Source organism: Ovis canadensis, chromosome 8 (assembly GCF_042477335.2).
Source record: "Ovis canadensis isolate MfBH-ARS-UI-01 breed Bighorn chromosome 8, ARS-UI_OviCan_v2, whole genome shotgun sequence".
NCBI lineage: Eukaryota > Metazoa > Chordata > Mammalia > Artiodactyla > Bovidae > Ovis > Ovis canadensis.
In genome coordinates, this window is record NC_091252.1 from 84,869,738 (window position 1) to 84,886,370 (window position 16,633).

The 16,633-nt window shown below is 40.5% G+C and overlaps 2 protein-coding genes across 10 annotated transcripts in view; one reads left to right on the forward strand and one right to left on the reverse strand.

Annotated features, from left to right (window-relative positions):
* Positions 1-186: 186 nt before the first annotated feature.
* NUP43 (nucleoporin 43) lies at positions 187-15,453 on the reverse strand. Of its 4 annotated transcripts, none has more exons than XM_069598686.1 (10): positions 14,436-15,453; positions 13,758-13,954; positions 13,549-13,635; positions 13,122-13,244; positions 12,237-12,314; positions 11,065-11,245; positions 9,128-9,263; positions 8,000-8,151; positions 6,028-6,150; positions 187-2,961 (listed from the first exon to the last, which is right to left on the reverse strand). In XM_069598686.1, the coding sequence occupies exons 2-10, from the start codon at positions 13,944-13,946 to the stop codon at positions 2,732-2,734; spliced, it is 1,299 nt and encodes a 432-aa protein (XP_069454787.1). In that variant the 5' UTR covers positions 13,947-13,954; positions 14,436-15,453; the 3' UTR covers positions 187-2,731. The 4 variants fall into 4 exon arrangements, with proteins under 4 accessions (XP_069454787.1, XP_069454789.1, XP_069454788.1 ...); XM_069598688.1 differs by having other exon boundaries at positions 15,072-15,435; XM_069598687.1 differs by having other exon boundaries at positions 14,432-15,431.
* The window catches only part of PCMT1 (protein-L-isoaspartate (D-aspartate) O-methyltransferase), a 41,819-nt gene continuing 40,278 nt past the window's right edge, over positions 15,093-16,633 (forward strand). For 3 of the 6 annotated variants that reach the window (XR_011258672.1, XM_069598691.1, XM_069598690.1), the window contains exon 1: positions 15,226-15,705. Coding sequence is in view for 4 of the 6 variants with exons in the window: in XM_069598691.1 (XP_069454792.1) it covers positions 15,477-15,705 (229 nt within the window). In the remaining 2 variants the exon portion in view is untranslated. Of the gene's footprint in view, positions 15,706-16,633 lie in introns of all 6 variants that reach the window. The other 3 variants (XM_069598692.1, XR_011258673.1, XM_069598693.1) reach the window with 3 other exon arrangements.

Below are 16,633 nucleotides of genomic sequence, written 5' to 3' on the forward strand. Positions count from 1 at the left end.
GTAAGCCGGATTTAGCCAAAAAGGGCAAAAAAGGTGGGACAGGGAACCCTGCCCACAAGAAACCACTGATTTAAAAGTTTGCCCCAAAGCAGCTACAATACGTAGTTTTGAGTATCTAAATATATGATGAAAGAAATTAAATTTGCTTTCTGTGGCTCCCGAGTAAAGAAGACAAATGGAAGCAAATTTCAGTTCAGTATGTGAAAATTCATTTATTTAGTGGAAACTTACAGTATAGCACCCCAACACAATGGAAATTCCATAAAATGACTGGTGGTTGGTTTTATCTCATAGTGAACCTATAGTAGGTTCACACGATCATTTCATTAATCCACAATGATTCTACCTTTTTTACAGGATTGTTTAGGACCCCACTCACACATTAAAATCTTGCCATATGCTATATCACTTACAGCTGTCCAAATGAGGCTACACTGGGAAATGGGAGACTTTATCATCGTGTATTTTCAAGTAGAGGCTGGATGAAAATTTTTTGTTGGGAATCTGTGGATGTGATGATTAAATTTAGGTTGGATATGCCCTTAAAGATATCATTCACCTTGGAGATCCTAGAGCCCTCAAAAGAAACTATTTGATAGTTTTCATGAATGAAAGCAGTGAGAATGAACAAATTCATAAATTCAGTTCAGTTCAGTTCAATTGCTCAGTCGTGTCCGACTCTTTGCGACCCCATAAATTAGAGTTTTATTTATACTACATAAAGCTTATGTTTCTTATTACATCTGGCAGAACTCATCAACTGGTAGAAAATGTAACACTATTCAAATGTTCTTTCTTTTACTTATGGTTACAAATACCCTTAAATCAAATCAAAGCTTCAAACTTCAAATTTGTTTCCAGTCCAAGCTAGTATGCTAAGCCTAAATGTCTGGTTCCCTCCCTCTACCGATTATTTACTACAACAATCAAGAGAAATTATTTACATTACTGCTGGAAATTGAGAAGGGTGCTAACAGCATTCATGAAAACTTCAGCTTTTCAGCAGCAGGCAATATGATTAAAGCAGAGGCACAAAGCATTTGCCATTCACTGTACATGGAAAATGTGCCACTTGGGACATTCCAGGGTCTCCCAGGAATGAGGATCAACTCTGAGCCCATTCAAAGCAAGGATGCTGACCTGCCAAGTGGAATGGGAGGATGCCTCTACTAAGTGAAGAGAGGGACAGTGGAGCTTAGGCTGCAACAAGGTATTCATATAAAGGGAAATATAAAGTCAAAAGGACAATTCTTAGGTATATTTTTATTACTGAATCCATGTATTTACTGTGAGAGAATGTGCATTCAGAAATATGTATATTTCATTTTTTATGAAAAATTATTTAATGGATACAAAGTGGTATGAAAAGAACTATGTCTGTTTGAGATTATTGGTACTTTTTCTTTTGACTGCTTTTTTTGTAATGAATGGCTTTTGTAATAACAAAGTTTTAAAAATTAGCCCCAGCAATAAAACTAGAAACTGGTTAAAAATTCCTATCAGCAACATTTTTTTCCTTCTTTGAGTCTTTGGAATTCAGAGTTACTAAATATCTTTAGCCAATTATTTTTTGAGCCAAATATATATATATACAGAACAACAAATGCATATATATATATTCTATTTTAAAATGTAAACAAAACAAACTCCAAACCCCCAAATCCTGAGAATTCAACATAAAAAAATTAAAAATATTTATTGAGCCAGAAAGACAAAAATTCATAGTTATCTGTTGTTGGAATTGTAAAGTAAATAAACAGAAACTTCCTGTGTAACAGGAGTGATCTTTCATTAAGGTCTTTACAATTCAATGATGCATTTACTCTTAAAAAACTTTGGAAAGACAGTATCATAAAACTGTCTCAAAATACTGTGTGTTAGGTCATCATTAACATTAAAGATAAGGGTGGCAAAACTCTTTACTCCTATCACATCATCATACTAGTCTCATACATGTTACCCCTCAAATTTTAGTTTGGAAGCTGCCTCACTTACCAATGTCAAATCCTATTTTAATGCACAATGTCCAATTCAGCAATTTTCAATTATGGCGTAAAAAACTAAATAAAAGCAAAAATCCTTACGAAAAATGTATTTTGTCTTTTTTCAAGAGAAACAAAGCTGGGTCTAAGGAGGTGACAGAGTTCTGTTCAAACCCATTCTAATAAAGGAACCCATCAAAACATTTTCACCTTAAAAAAAATTTCAACACTACCAAAAACTGTCATTTTTGCTCTACTCAATTCTTACTGAAGAAAGTTTACTGAAATTATTAAGGAAATAAAATGTTGAAGGACTGAAGAAACACTTGCAGTAAAGAGAATAAATACTAGTATTGAAAAATGTCACCAGGGAGGGACATACCATATCGCACATACTCCTGAAAAGGAAAGGAACCTGTTGGTGGTTTGACATTATTAAGCCCTACAACATCAAAAATGGAGAGTTGGTTCCATGAGCTATCTAGAATGGTGCTGAAGGCAGTGCATTCATCAGAACAAGGATTCCTCTGATGTTCCGCCACATATTTCAATTCTTTTGCCATGGGTCATCAATCAGACTCCAGCAACTGTTAGAGCAATATTCAACTAACAAACTGGGCATCAACATTAACAATAGTTTATGGCTGTTCCCCTTGCAAATTTCACATTTTCCAATAACAAAAATTTGCAAAGAAACTGGCATTTGAAAGGTTGTAACTGTATGTTTTACCTGAAATCTTTTAGTATCTTCATGAAAAAAGCTGTCTAGTAACATAAATTGCTTCTGCATCCGTTCCACAAACAAGACAAGGACCTAAAACATCCAGACTGTTCACAGACAAAGTCCTATTAGGAAGCAAGCTTGTGATTTCAATACGATCTTTGGCAGGATCAGTGCTGAGCCAGGAGCTTATAAGAGATTGGTGAACATTAGCTTGGTTACTAATGGTATGAGACAAAAAAGTACTATTTCTTCCTCCTGGGAAAAAAAAGAAAATGGGAAAACATTGTTCAAGACCAATTTTATACTAGTAAATCTCTGAAATTCTAATATCTAAAAAATGTAATGATATAAACTTGTTTTAACTCTCAAGAATAACAGGCTGATGATTCCATTATAACGCATCACCGTTTTTGACCAAAAGCTTCTAAGTCAGTGATATTAAACACTCAAATTTTCATGGGATAACATGGCTTTCAAACTTGAACTCTTCAGCAAAGCCCAAGATTAATTTTGACCTTGTCTTCCTATTTATACTTTAATGGAAAGTCTCAGAAATGTAGCAAAATGGTTAGAGGACAAGTAGAATAGATGTAGATAATATGTAGAAACCTACACGGTTAGATAATCAAAAAATGAAGTGATCATGAGAAAATTTCTGGACATATTTCTAAAAACATATATTTCTAAAAATATAATCAACTTGCTGTAGATCTCCTTTTATTCTTGTGTTTATTTTAGGTAAATGTTCTTAAAAGTAGAATTTTAGAACACTACCAAATTATAAACTTTTATCTCTGACAGTGCTCTGCATTTAACATAGAATTAATTATTTCAGTTTTAGCCTTCATTTGAAATTTTCTTTCTACTTTTTGCCAGATCAAATAAAGACAGATTTTGTTTACTCTCAATAAATGGCTGACACCTACTATATGCCAGGCTCTGTGCTAAGTGCTGGGAATACAAGGCAAAGTCTCTCATACCTTGAAGTTTAAAAATTAGTGGGTTTAAATCTTGCTGATTTTGAAAGCCCAGCTCAACTTCCTTTTCTGAGAAGTCTGTCAAGATGACTCTAGTTCATGCTTCTCTTTTTCTTCCTGGAACCTGCAGCACTTGTATGCACCCCTAATAATTTACTATTTGCAACATTTCTTATATCATGATTTAACTTTCTTTGGCTCCTTCTCCTAAATTAAAACTAAATTAAGTATTCCTTAAGAGCAGGTTGTATAGATTAACTTTTTCAGTGTCTAATACTGTTCTTTGCAATACCAGACACAGGATACAGTTAATGACTATTTCCAATCTAACCAGCATTCTTCAAACTATAAAATCTCAAATGCAAAATAGTGGGGCTAGAAGAAGAAATAAAAAACCAAGTGCTTAGCTACTCTTGGGTATTTATTAGAAACTTAATAGAACTATTAGTTTTTCCATACATGAAGTTATTAGCACAGGCATACTCCATACTCTGTACATTCCATACTTTTCCAGCATTTTTCTGGAGAAGTTTTGGACTTTTCCTTCTTAGTTTCTGTTTACCTTTTACTGCTCCAGTATTACTCTTGAATACTGTGAAATTGAACATTAGAACCACTGTGGAAAGTCTGTCTCCTGGTCCTCCTGCTTCCACTTTTCCAACCCTCTCCCCATAGTTGCCAAAGCGATTGTTTGGAAACATACAAGACAAATCACCCCACTTCCCTGCTCAAAATTCTCCAGTGGCATTTGGTGACGTCAGAAAGAAATCTCAGCTGCTCCCAGTCTGCAGAGTCCTGCTCCTCAGTTCCTTCTCACCATCTACTCCCCCTCCTGCCTGCTGAACTGCAGCCACACTGGCTCTTTTCTGTTCGCAGTCTCAGGCCTTTGGAATTTGGTGTTTCCTCTACTGGAATGCTTGCCTGTGACTAGTAGTTTCATCTCTTCAGGTCTCTGCTGAGATCTTCTCTCCTCTGCCAAGCGGCCCCTCCCCAATTAATTTTTTTTAATCATCCTACTCTCTTCACTCTTCTGCATGGTCATCAGGGTATTTGATCCAGTTCTTTTCCATTTTGCTCTGTCTCCTTTGCTATGTTCCACTATGTACTGTCGGAATGAATTTCTTTTCCCAGGCTCCCTTGCTATCTGCCTTCCAGGTGAACCCTGAGCACGGGAGATAACTATTGTGGGTGACGAAGGCAGAGAAGCTGTGGGGAGTAAGGTGGGAATGGGAAAAAGCTCCAGGTTTCTGACAACACTACAGTGATTCCAGCCCCAGCTGAGGTGGCACCTTTTCTGCTGATCCAGAACCAACTCTGACAGCACTTCTAACAGGACAGTGGAGGTTAGTAACAACTGTTCATTTCTGGGCATTCCTCCTTTCTGCCATTTGCTCTTCCAGCATCCCTCCCATTCCCTTTTGTTCTTCTAGCCCAATACACATGAAAACAATTCCTTTTAAACCCAGGGTAGTTTCTGCTTTTCTGTTTGGACTTTTACTGAAATATCACCTCCTGACTTACTGTCTACTAGAATATTTGCTCTACGTGCCTCAAGGCTCTTCTGCTCGCTGTCATGGGCTCTAACACCTAGAAGGGTACCTAGCACATGGCACTTCATAAACATTTGCTGAGTGAATGAACAAAGTTTGCAGTCACAGACAAGCTCAAAACCAGAAAGCTTAGAAAATACCAAAAATGAAAATAAAAATTCATTTTGATTTTAAGTATATAGTTTCTGGATGACCTTTACTTGTGTTACGTCACTTCAGTCGTGTCCAGCTCTTTGCAACCCTCTGGACAGTAGCCCACCAGGCCCCTCTGTCTATGGGATTCTCCAGGCAAGAATACTGAAGTGGGTTGCCATGCCCTCCTCCAGGGGATCTTCCCACCCAGGGACTGAACCTGCACCTCTTAGGTCTCCTGCATTGACAGGCAGGTTCTTTACAACCAGCGCCACCTGGGAAGTCCAACCTTTACTTACCTCTGTCTTTAATCAGGAGACAGAGCCTTTTATTCTGAGAAACCAGTACCTTAATACATAAAAAGAGTCATACACCTTTGACAGTGTAATATAGGAGAGTGATCAGTGCCTATTCTGTGGCATGAGGGCCCACAGCAATGTACTTACAAAGTTAGCCAGCTAATAAATAGCATTTCTAGTCGTCAGCAGTATAGTGGTCAGTAGCTGATAGATTTCATGCCCTGTGATACTAAAATCTACCCTGAGGCCAGAGAATGGAAACCTTCTATCACTCCTTAATGTTAAAAATATGAGTATTTCTCATTTGGCATACCAAAATATAATCTCAAGCTGCCCACAAGAATCTTCATTAAAACATTTTACCTTGGTGAAAGAGTGACGACTTCTCAGGTCCGTCTGTGGAGGCATCCCAGTGCCAGAGAGATCCATCTTCAGAACAAGTGAACAGATGATCTGGGTTGGATGGGTGAAAGTGAACTTCCCACACTATGAGATAAGAACCAAGGTTAGTTAAACCAACATCAAAATGCTACCTCTAGGCATATCGTCCATTAACCTCCGTCACACACCTTCAAACTCCAAGCCTGTGATAAAAATCAAAGGCTTCAGTGTCAAAGAGAAGGCATAATATAATGCTCCAAATGGCTGAAACGTAGACAGGATAAAGAAGTCAAGTAAATCTACTCGGGTATCGGGCCAGCAAATGAATGAACATAAATGCTAGTCATCTGACCTACTGCTTTTTTATATGGAAAAGTATTGGGTTGGCCAAAAAGTGTGTTCAGGTTTTTCCATACCAATTTATGCCAAAACTCGAACAAAGTTTTCGCTAACCCAATATGACAATGGGATAATTCTGAAAGATTTTTGAAACTTGTTAAGTTCTTTTATTTTCAATTCCTATGTCATTAATATTTGAAGGTTTTATTACTGGAAAGGGAGAGAGGGAAGACCATAAAAGCAGTATACAAATGAAGTTCTAAGAGGCAGAGTCCAATTTTGGCTCATGCCAAGACTCTGCTCTGTATCACAGAAATAGCAACTAGCTCTCAGCAAGCCAAAACCTGGAAAGGCTTCAAGAATCTGGATCCAGTTTCAGATGAAGGACTTTTAAGAAGCCAACTTGGGACTGGGGGCTTCTCAAGCTCTAAACATTAAGGGGAACTTTGTGTGCCAACAGACACCTGGGAACCAAGGACTGGCCAGGACTCCTCAGGAAGGTATCTGCAGCATGAAGGTAAAAAAAGTAGTCTGTAACAAAGGGCTCTATGATTCTGGGTTAGGTAGGCTCAGAAACACAGCACAGAAAGCACCCAGAGTGTAGTATAAAAAGTGCAAGGCACATGTTTGCAAGCTGGCATTTTCATTCTGACAGTTACCACAATTAAACATGCTGTAGAACAAAAAGGTGACCTTCCTCCGGAAAAGAATGTGTTCTGGGTGAGTCCCTGTGTAAAGTACATTCATGCTGTTTCACTAAAACAAAGTAAAACAGAAGAGCCTAACAGAGCCATTGCAGACTGCCCAAATCGAGATACTTATGTATTTATATACTTTCCAATTAGAAAACAAACCTCTAGCCAAGAGTCAAGATGAATCGAAATACACTACAAGCCACTAGTGTGTTCTGCTTAACAATAAAGGCTGGCATTTAAAAATAGGCTGGTGAGAAGAGCTTTGAAAGTTTATAATTCTAACTACCACTGGGTTCTACACTTTTATTTAAGCATTAATACCAACTTTTCCTAAGACAGAATTTAAAACTATAACCCACCCTGACCTGTGGTGATAAAATGAAACACTTCTATTCAGCCAAACCATTTCCACTAAAATCAAAGGACAAACAAAAAAAAGGAATAGCCTATATCTCTTGTTCTTGCTATAAGAAAAAAAAAAAGGTAGAATAATAAATTGAAGAACACAGAGACTGGCAAATATTAAGAATAACAACCTGCATTTTGGATGGGAAAAGTGCATTCTGACATACTGGGTATGACAATATAAACTGGTTATTATTTTTATATAGAACAATTTGTCAACATGAATCACAGCTTTAAAATTATGCCAACTTTTTGACTCATCAATTCTATTTCTAAAAATTATCCTAAAAAATAAGCACATAAAGATAAACATATATGGATAATCACTACAGTTTTATGTATAATAAACATGTTAAAGAACGTAAATGTCAAATAAGAATGGAGTTAATTATTACAAATTTATACAATTCAGTCAAAAGTTCTGCTGTAGAATGATGTATCATTTATGGAAATCTGCTAACACTATGTTGTAGAGCTCAGCCACCAAAAACTTAATGTATCTTCACAACACTTACTTTCAGCTTCATGAGCCTTTAGTAGAGACACAGGCATTGTACCTTGTCTAACATCCCAAATACTCAACATTCCATCCTGGCCGCCAGTAGCTACAACGTGCTGCTGGTTGGGATGTCGATCCACACAGTGGAGTGGCACTCGGTCACCAGTCCTTTAACGGGAAATACAATGACTTCAAACAGTGGTAAAGTGTAATTTATTATTGAATAACCCATGAAACAAGTTTCATCCCAGTAACTAAATGATAATTTTGTGGCTAGGGCTACTGGCTAAACTTAAATCATGTCAAAAACCTGATTACATTACATATACCTCTAAATACTAGAATTCCGAGGAGGAATTAAAGGCTGGAGTTATTCATTCTCTCTTCAATTTGGACATATATGGAACAAGAAAATTTGATGGTAAGATATGCAAAACATTTCCATTTCTTAGCTTTTAAAAAACATTATATATCAACATAAACAGCATACTCCTTACTTCTACTCTGTCTTATTTAATGCTTAGTTTACATATATATTTTTCAGTTTGACACATACTATTATCTAGAGAAGGCTGCACATACAGAAAGGGGATTTCTGCTTAGAAAAAGTATCTTGTACCGTATTTTTCTCCCAATCACATCTAGAGCATATTATTTCACTATTAATTGGATCACCTGATGAGCAAAAATAAGTTCCCCATTAAATAATATACATTTCAAAAAGAAAATATAAACTTCTGAATCAATACTACAAATATTTATTAAATGCAGCAAGGTATTATCAAGCCCATCAAATCATACAATTGATCATGAACAACATAGGTCCACTTATATATGAGTATTTTTCAATAGTAAATATACTTTGCTACATGATCCAAGCTTGGTTGAATCTGGGAAGGTGGAACCTTTGGTACAGAGGATTCCTGGTAGAGTGCCAACTATAAAGTATACATGGATTTTCGAGTGTATAGAGGGTCAGTGACTCTAATGCTTATATTGTTCAAGGGTCAACTGTATTTGCTTTATCAAAGTTAATCAGAAATTACTCTTAACATGCAATTGAAATACAATATGGCTTATAAAGTTAGTTGCTACAAATAAACAAATTTGCTTTATACTACTGAAATTACAGATCAAAACTTACAGTGATAATATCTGCGTGGGCTCATTTCCTTGTTGTCTAAAATCCCATATTTTTAACTGTCCAATTGAATTTACTGTAAGAATCTCAGGAGTTCGAAGGAAGGTTACAGCATGGAGTGTACTGCTATCTGCATTGTCTGTAAATTAAGAAAACTGCAGTGTATGTTAACAGGGCACCACTTTTCCATGAATACCTTAAACAGTGTTCCCTCTGTTGACTGAAAAATTACAAGTGAAACTTTAAATAAGTCACAATTTTATTTCTATGGAAAAATATAGGAACATATGTTAAAATGGACTCTCCTTTGATAGAAAAATTATATTACTCACAGGACATCTGAACTGTTTTCCAACTAGAGGACTAAGTTTTCATATATTTCTCTATTTCCACTTAAGAGTACTACATTTCTGAGACAGCTGTTCAAGTTTCTTTATAATCCAATTTTATCTCCCACCACTGCTTCACCCTAGACAACCTAGACATCATGTTAAAAAGCAGACATTATTTGCTAGCAAAGGTCCATCCAGTCAAAGATACGGTTTTTCCACTAGTCATGTATGGATGTCAAAGTTGGACTTTAAAGAAAGCTTAGTGCCAAAGAATTGATGCTTTTGAATTGTGGTGTTGGAGAACACTCTTGAGAGTCCCTTGGACTGCAAGGAGATCAAACCAGTCCATCCTAAAGCAGATCAGTCCTGAATATTCTTTAGAAGGACTGATGCTCAAGCTGAAACTCCAATCCTTTGGCCACCTGATGTGAAGAACTGACTCACTGGAAAAGACTCTGATGCTGGCAAAGATTGAAGGCAGGAGAAGGGGACGACAGAGGATGAGATGGTTGGATGGCATCCCTGACTCAATGGATATGAGCTTGAGCAAGCTCCAGGAGTTGGTGATGGACAGGGCTGCAGTCCATGGGGTCGCAAAGAGCAACTGAACTCAAGTGCTTCATCCAGAACCTCCATTCTGTTGGGCCAAACACCACAGCTTCCTACAGAGCTCATTCTGACCCTGTATTATTCTGCTGACTCATCTCAAATTGATTCATCTTTATCCTTATCAGCTCTCTTTTCTGCCATGAAGTTCTTCCTGTTTGCCTTAATGGTCCTTCTGCTTTTTCTAGTGTGTCTAAGCTTATACATCTTTATTTAGTATATACTTAAAGACTTTTATTTTGTGACCCTTCTCCAAACTGTCACCAGGCCAGCAGTCTTTCAAAGCTAAACAAATGGTATTTCTCAGAACTAAAAATGATAATAATAATACAAAAAACTGATTCATGGGCTCAATCCATAGAAGTTCTAATTCAAGAGGTCTAGGGTGATGGGCTGTTAAAAATCTCCTCGGGCAAGTCTGTGCAAAATATGGTTGAGAACTACTACACTAGTCAGACATGATTTAGCAACTAAACCACTACCACTGCACTAAATAATCCTTCTAAAACACGATGTGGGTACATTACCCCTTTGCTCAAAAACTTTCAATGTCTCCTTAGCTGTCTACCTAAAAAAAGGTATTATCTTTCACAACCTGACTGCAATCTACCTTTCTTGTTTCATCTCTCAATTCTCCTACACAAATATCTAAAGTCAGGTCAAACTACACTTTCTGTCATTCTCTGACTGGCCTTACCCCGCCTCTATGCTATTCCCTTTATCTGGCGTGCCACTTCTCAGTATTATTTATGGTCTAGAATCTAGATTAAATGAATTGCCCTGCCCCTCAATTCTTTATCCAGTAATTCCTTCCAACCATCCTCCCCACAAATTTCTCTTTCTTCTAGTCAGTCCTTCATACAGGCCTTATCAACATACTATCTTGATAAAGGGATCCTGCTTTGTATATTTCTAAATCCCTCAAACATTTAACCCCTGGCACTGCACACAGGAGGTGCTGAATTACTATAAGATAGACCAAAGAAAGATGATTTTTCTTACCTATAGTTCTTACAGCTTCCTTGTGATCAGCTCTGAAGAGATTTATCCGACCATCTTCTCCAACTGTGACAATTTCTGGGTTGTTGCACACAACACCTGTGCATGGTGCATTGCTACAGGAAGGACTGCCTGGACCCGTGTGGTAGTGAGCTGCTGTCCACTGCTGGCTGACTGACAGAGTCTAGGTGTCAGAAATGAGGCTATGATTAATTAAAGCAAAGCTCCAAATAATTAGCACTTTCCCCAACTACACTATTATTTTAAAACTGTGTTTCATACCTTTCTAGAAAAATAGTACTCTTTTCGCTTTGTATTTCAAAGTATTAAGGTCTAGGAAATACTTCCATTAAAGCTCTGTATTCACCAGATCAGATTCCAAAGAAACCCTGTTTAATAATATTCCAAACTTATCTCAAACTAAAGAAACAGTTTTTAAGCATCAGGTAATTATGTGTTCAAAGACAACTCTAAATTCTTAAGGGAACTGATCTACATTGAAGAGATAAATCTCTGCAGGGCTTTCCAGATGATTCTGTAAGAATAACATTTAACTAGATCTGGGTCTTATACTTACTAGGCATGTCTATTAGTAAGATGACCTTTATCAATATCCAAATCTAAATAAGCATTCTCTTCCAGCAACTTAAAACTGTTAACTTCAAGTGGGCCTATTTTAAAGGACTGCCCTTAAACTATGCTCTGAAGGTCAGCACTCTTAGCCTTTGACATATAAGAAAAGCATAGAAAAAGTATCAAGCCTTCATATAGTGTGTCTTTCCTTCTAATTAAAACCTCGGTTCTGTTCACAGAAGTAGAGTAGCTGTTCCTGCTCCCTCTCATGATGTCTGAGCTAGAAAGTGCTCTTTCTCTCTTCAGAAAACCAGAGGAGGATCTTAACAGAAAGTTACAGGAAAATCACTTGCCAGAATACCATACTGTTACATGGAACCTAAGAAAATTGAAGAGTTACCCAATTTCAATGAAAGTTCACACAGAAATGGTTCTAGAATTAGTCAACTAAAAGATGGGTAATGCAATGACATTTTCCCCTCCTTTTTATAGTTTTTGAGACAATAAAACTTTATAATTTGTCATTATTAAGTATAGCCTTCTTTAAGCCTTCCTAAAAATAATTAAAATGCAAACTGAGTTTTCAAACAAAAATTCTTTACCTGGTTATTTGGATGGTGGAGGAAAATTGTCACACATCCTGTCGATGAAGCAGCTACAATTCTTTCCTGGTCCAAAAACTAAACAGAAAATTCCTGCATGTTATAAATTCATAAATATCAGCAGGGAAGAAGCCCATTTATCTAACTCAATTAGCAGTGTAACAATTTTAAAATGCAAAGAACCTACAAATGCTAAGCAAATAAAATGCCAAAGTCAAAACTGCTATACAAATAAAAGTATTTTCATGAAGAATAAACAACAATAATTTCCCCCCTCAAACCTGTTCATCTACAATTGATTTAATTTTGTACAACTACCATAAACGTTTAGGAGAGTATAATTCCCAGGGTCAGGCAGCTTTCCACAGAAGAAAATGCAGGGACTCTGAAGTCTTACAGATCAGAATTTGAAAACTTAATTCCATTCCCACCAGTTATTACCCGATTTGAAACCTGGGCCAAGTTAAGTTCTCCAAGCTTTGGTAAACTTATAAAACGAGAATTCAAAAAGCAAAAACATGTAAAGTGTCTTGCACAGTATTTGTCATATAATCCATGCTCAAAAGATCTTAGTTTTCTCATAAGAGAGATAACAATACTTGATTCACCAGCATTCCATGAGAATGAAATTAACTTATGTAAACACAGCTTGGCACATAGTAGATGGTCAATTAAACAAACAAGCTATGATTAACTTCACATCCCCTTCCCCAGTGCTGACTCTGCCATAACCAGCTATATGACATGACAAATCATAACCTACAGAGAACTCAAGTTCTTGTAAACCCAGGGTAAGACTAGACAAACTATAAGGTCCTTTACATCTCTCAATGTATTACTCTCAATTTTTTAAAAGTTAGCTCTTGGATATTACAACAGACGTACTTGTAAATCCATTACATCACCATGATGTTTGATACTGCACAATAATTGATGGTCTCCTTCAAATCCTCCATCAGAATCCAAGTTTCCAAAATCTCCAATAGACCACAGTGAAACATAATTTTCCTGAAAAGCAGAAAATTTCATTTTGAGATGAAATATACATCAAACTCCTCGAAATTGAAATGTGCACTGCCTTCAATCAACCCTGCTTTAAAAGTATCCAGGGCAAACGGCATAATCATTAAAAACACAAGAAACGAGGCCACTGATGCCTCTCAGATATAAGGCGACCGAGCGTGAGACGTGCATTCGGGAGACAGACAACCGCGCGAGGAGCTACGAAACAGGAGTTCGCGCGCTGGCTGCCGGGGGCGCGGTTTCTGGAAGGAAGGAGATAGCAGGGACTCCCGGTCGGGCGCAGGGGTACCTCATTGTCCCAAGAGCCCGTGGCGAAAGTCTCCGCTGTCTGCAGGCTCCCTGGAGGTAATGGTCGCCAACGAGTCTTGCTGATTTTCTGTGATACAAACTTAGCATAAATTTCCTCCATGCTGAGAGGAACCCAGGTAGGCACAGCACGAAGTACAGCGCGCGCCACTCAGCCCCGCCCCTTCTCGCTGAGCCCTGATTGGACCGGACCTTATGAGGGACGGTGGCTGCAGAGAGCCAATTCTCCTCCGTCCGCAGTGCAGGAACGAACAACCCTGCCCCAAACGCGAAGAAGATGCGACGGCCTTCCTCACTAAGGCGGCTCTGAACCAGTGCAAGAGCATGCCCGTCCTTGTGCACCAGGGCAAGGGCATGCCCGTCCTTGTGCTGTAGGACCATCTTCTAATCTGCAAAATCGGTATAGGAACACCGAGACAATACATTGGCGCAAAAGAATTTGCAATGTGAAGACAAATTTAAGAGCAAAAACAAAATAAAAGCAATGCAAGAGAAACGAGCTAGTAGCTACACCTAAGCAGGCTTGCATTTCACCGCGCATAGAAAAGATTAAAAATCCTTAAATTCTCGTGGAAGTACGTCCATTAACGTACCAATGTATTATTAAAAACTTCTCCCTCCCTGTCCCAAGCAAGTACTTTTCTTCAATGATAACACACACGGTCAGAAACTGGAGTTGTAATTCTGAAGACCCCCAGTTCCAATTTTGAGTCCCAAACTGGCTAATTTATTCCCAATATTGAAGTAAAGAATGCTGCTTCGGTTATTATCGCAGAATCCCACGAAATAGTTAATATATAACTATATTTCGGATTGGAATATATATATATATATATATATATATACATACATACATACATACATACTTACATAGACACCACATTTGCCAAGGTCTGGTTAGAACTAAAATTTGAGCATTGTTGCTGACGCAGTAGCATCAATGTCTTTACATAGCTTTGTTTCCTTCCTTAAAAGTTTATTGGGACTAAATGACTGGATCCTTCCAGTCTCCGTTCTGATTAGGAGTCAGCAAGTTGGATTCTACTGGCAATGTTCCTTGTCAGTTTCTCACTCGGTGTCTTGCATAGCTGATAGCAGCAAAGCCGGGGTCCAGTCTAATGGTGGAATTTGTGAGGCTTAAATAGCTAAAAACGCCCACTTGTGTTAGGAGAAAAACAGTCGCCACAGGCTACTGTAGTGTTTTTAAGCAAGTGCATTTTCCTAAGGAGCAAAGCATTCTCGGTGCTCCACCCTCCAACCCTTGTCTGTCTTCTTCCACTCTCTGAATTTGTGCTTTAGAGCTGAGAACAAATCAGGGTCCCAAAGTCTCTGCTAACCAGCCACTAAATGTACTTGTTAGCTAGAGCCTGGAGTACTCGGGTTAGAGAGGACGTTTGCCCTCCGTTTAAGATACTCGGTGTTCACCATAGGGAGCTCTGACTCTAACCGACCTAAATATGTTAGTCATTCATTGGGTTGGGTGAAGGCAGGACGGAGGAAGCCCACCGTTTAACAATCTGGACAGCTATAGGAGCAGACCCGCCACTCGCAACAGCTGACCCAGCGACGACTGCAGAGCCACCAGCAGCCTCGGAACCAGACCCGCCCTGCCATCCTGCCACCGCTCTCGGTGACCAGAGCCGCAGCGAGGCACGCGGCCGACCGCGCTGGGGCCCACCCCGCCTGACCGCAGGGCAAACCCAAGCAAGGAGGCGCTGCGCAGCCCGAGGTCTCAGAAAGGCCACGCAGTGGCGGCGGTGGCGCTGACTCAGCGAGGCCAAGCCGCCAATCTCGGGCAGCCGCAGCGGCCCCTCGCCCGGGCTGCGGGTCGCGAAGCCACCCCCGCCTCCGGCCCCACCCGGCCGCGCCCGAGGCCGCGCGGCGTCACAGAGCGCATGCGTGCCGCGGGGGATGCCGGGAGCGCGCAGTGGCGGCAGCAGCGACGACGGCAGTAACAGCGGCGGCTCCAGCGGGGACGAGAACGGGGCGGTGACCGTGTGGGAGGTGGTCTCACTCTTGGGGAAGCTACTGGGCACCGTCGCCGCGCTGAAGGTGGTTCTGTACCTGCTCCGGGTGTGCTTAGCGATGGCCTGGAAATCCGGCGGCGCCAGCCACTCGGAGCTAATCCACAACCTCCGCAGTAAGTGCCACCCCCGCCGGGTGTGGGGCAACCGGGGAAGGCCAGGCCTGGTCCGGGTCCCCTGGGGCCGCCCGGGACGTTCTGTCTACTCACCGTGCGTGCTGGAGGGCTTCGGCGCACGGTTGCACCCGCGGTCCCGACCAGCGAGCGCTGGCGATTGCCTCCCCCGGGACCTGTCACTCATCGGCGATGTGGACTAGAATCAGAGAAGGAGCCCGGGGCCGCTGCTCGTGGGGCGGGGGCAGGCATCTCCCCGCAGGCCTGGGGGACGGGGCTGGGGGCTGGGGGCGCACAGGTAGTGGGGCTGTCACTCGAGTTCGTCGCCTCCCAGTTCAGGTCCAGCGGGCGAGGGGCGCGCCCTGGGGTGGAGCGGGAGGAGTGGGATATTGGCTAGACCTCCGAGAGACTGGAGCTGGAGCTGGGAGGACCCCGCCCTCGACCCCCGCGTCCTCCCACCTACTCTTCCCGTCTTAAATCAATCTAGCTGCAAGCTTTCTCGCCTATTCTGCCTCCCCCCACCCCCCGCCCTCCGTTTTTTCCCCTGGCGGGAGATGCCACTGTCTGATACCGGCGAGGGGAGGGAGAGGAAGATGAGAGTTGCTGTCACTGCGGATGCTGGGAGAAATTTCTGGGACGGCTGTCCAGTGGAAAGCTTCGTAGGGAGCTGAGGGAGAAAGGAGGAAGGATGCTCTCCTTGAGAGACTGTGTTTCAGGAGCCTTCAGAGGTCCTGGAGATCCAGCGAAAGATTGTGTTCTGCGGCCCGTTTTCACTTTTATCAGGGCCATCGTATGCTTTAAAAGCTGTGTATGGAAGTTTTCTTTACACCGTTCTCTTTAGTTATTGTATTCCTTCCTCTGATGATAATTTTAGGGTGGGATGAGTGCTGTGTCACTTTCTTTTTTTAAATTGAACTATAGTGTCGCCGTC

Excerpts from the sequence above, each read along its gene's own strand:
- NUP43 (XM_069598686.1), bottom strand. The coding sequence starts at position 13,946 with ATGGTCCTACAGCACAAGGACGGGCATGCCCTTGCCCTGGTGCACAAG. Across the intron at positions 13,636-13,757 it reads CAGCCACCGTCCCTCATAAG|AAAATCAGCAAGACTCGTTG; the intron begins GTCCGGTCCAAT and ends TTTGTATCACAG. Across the intron at positions 12,315-13,121 it reads GTGATGTAATGGATTTACAA|TTTTTGGACCAGGAAAGAAT; the intron begins GTACGTCTGTTG and ends TTTTCTGTTTAG.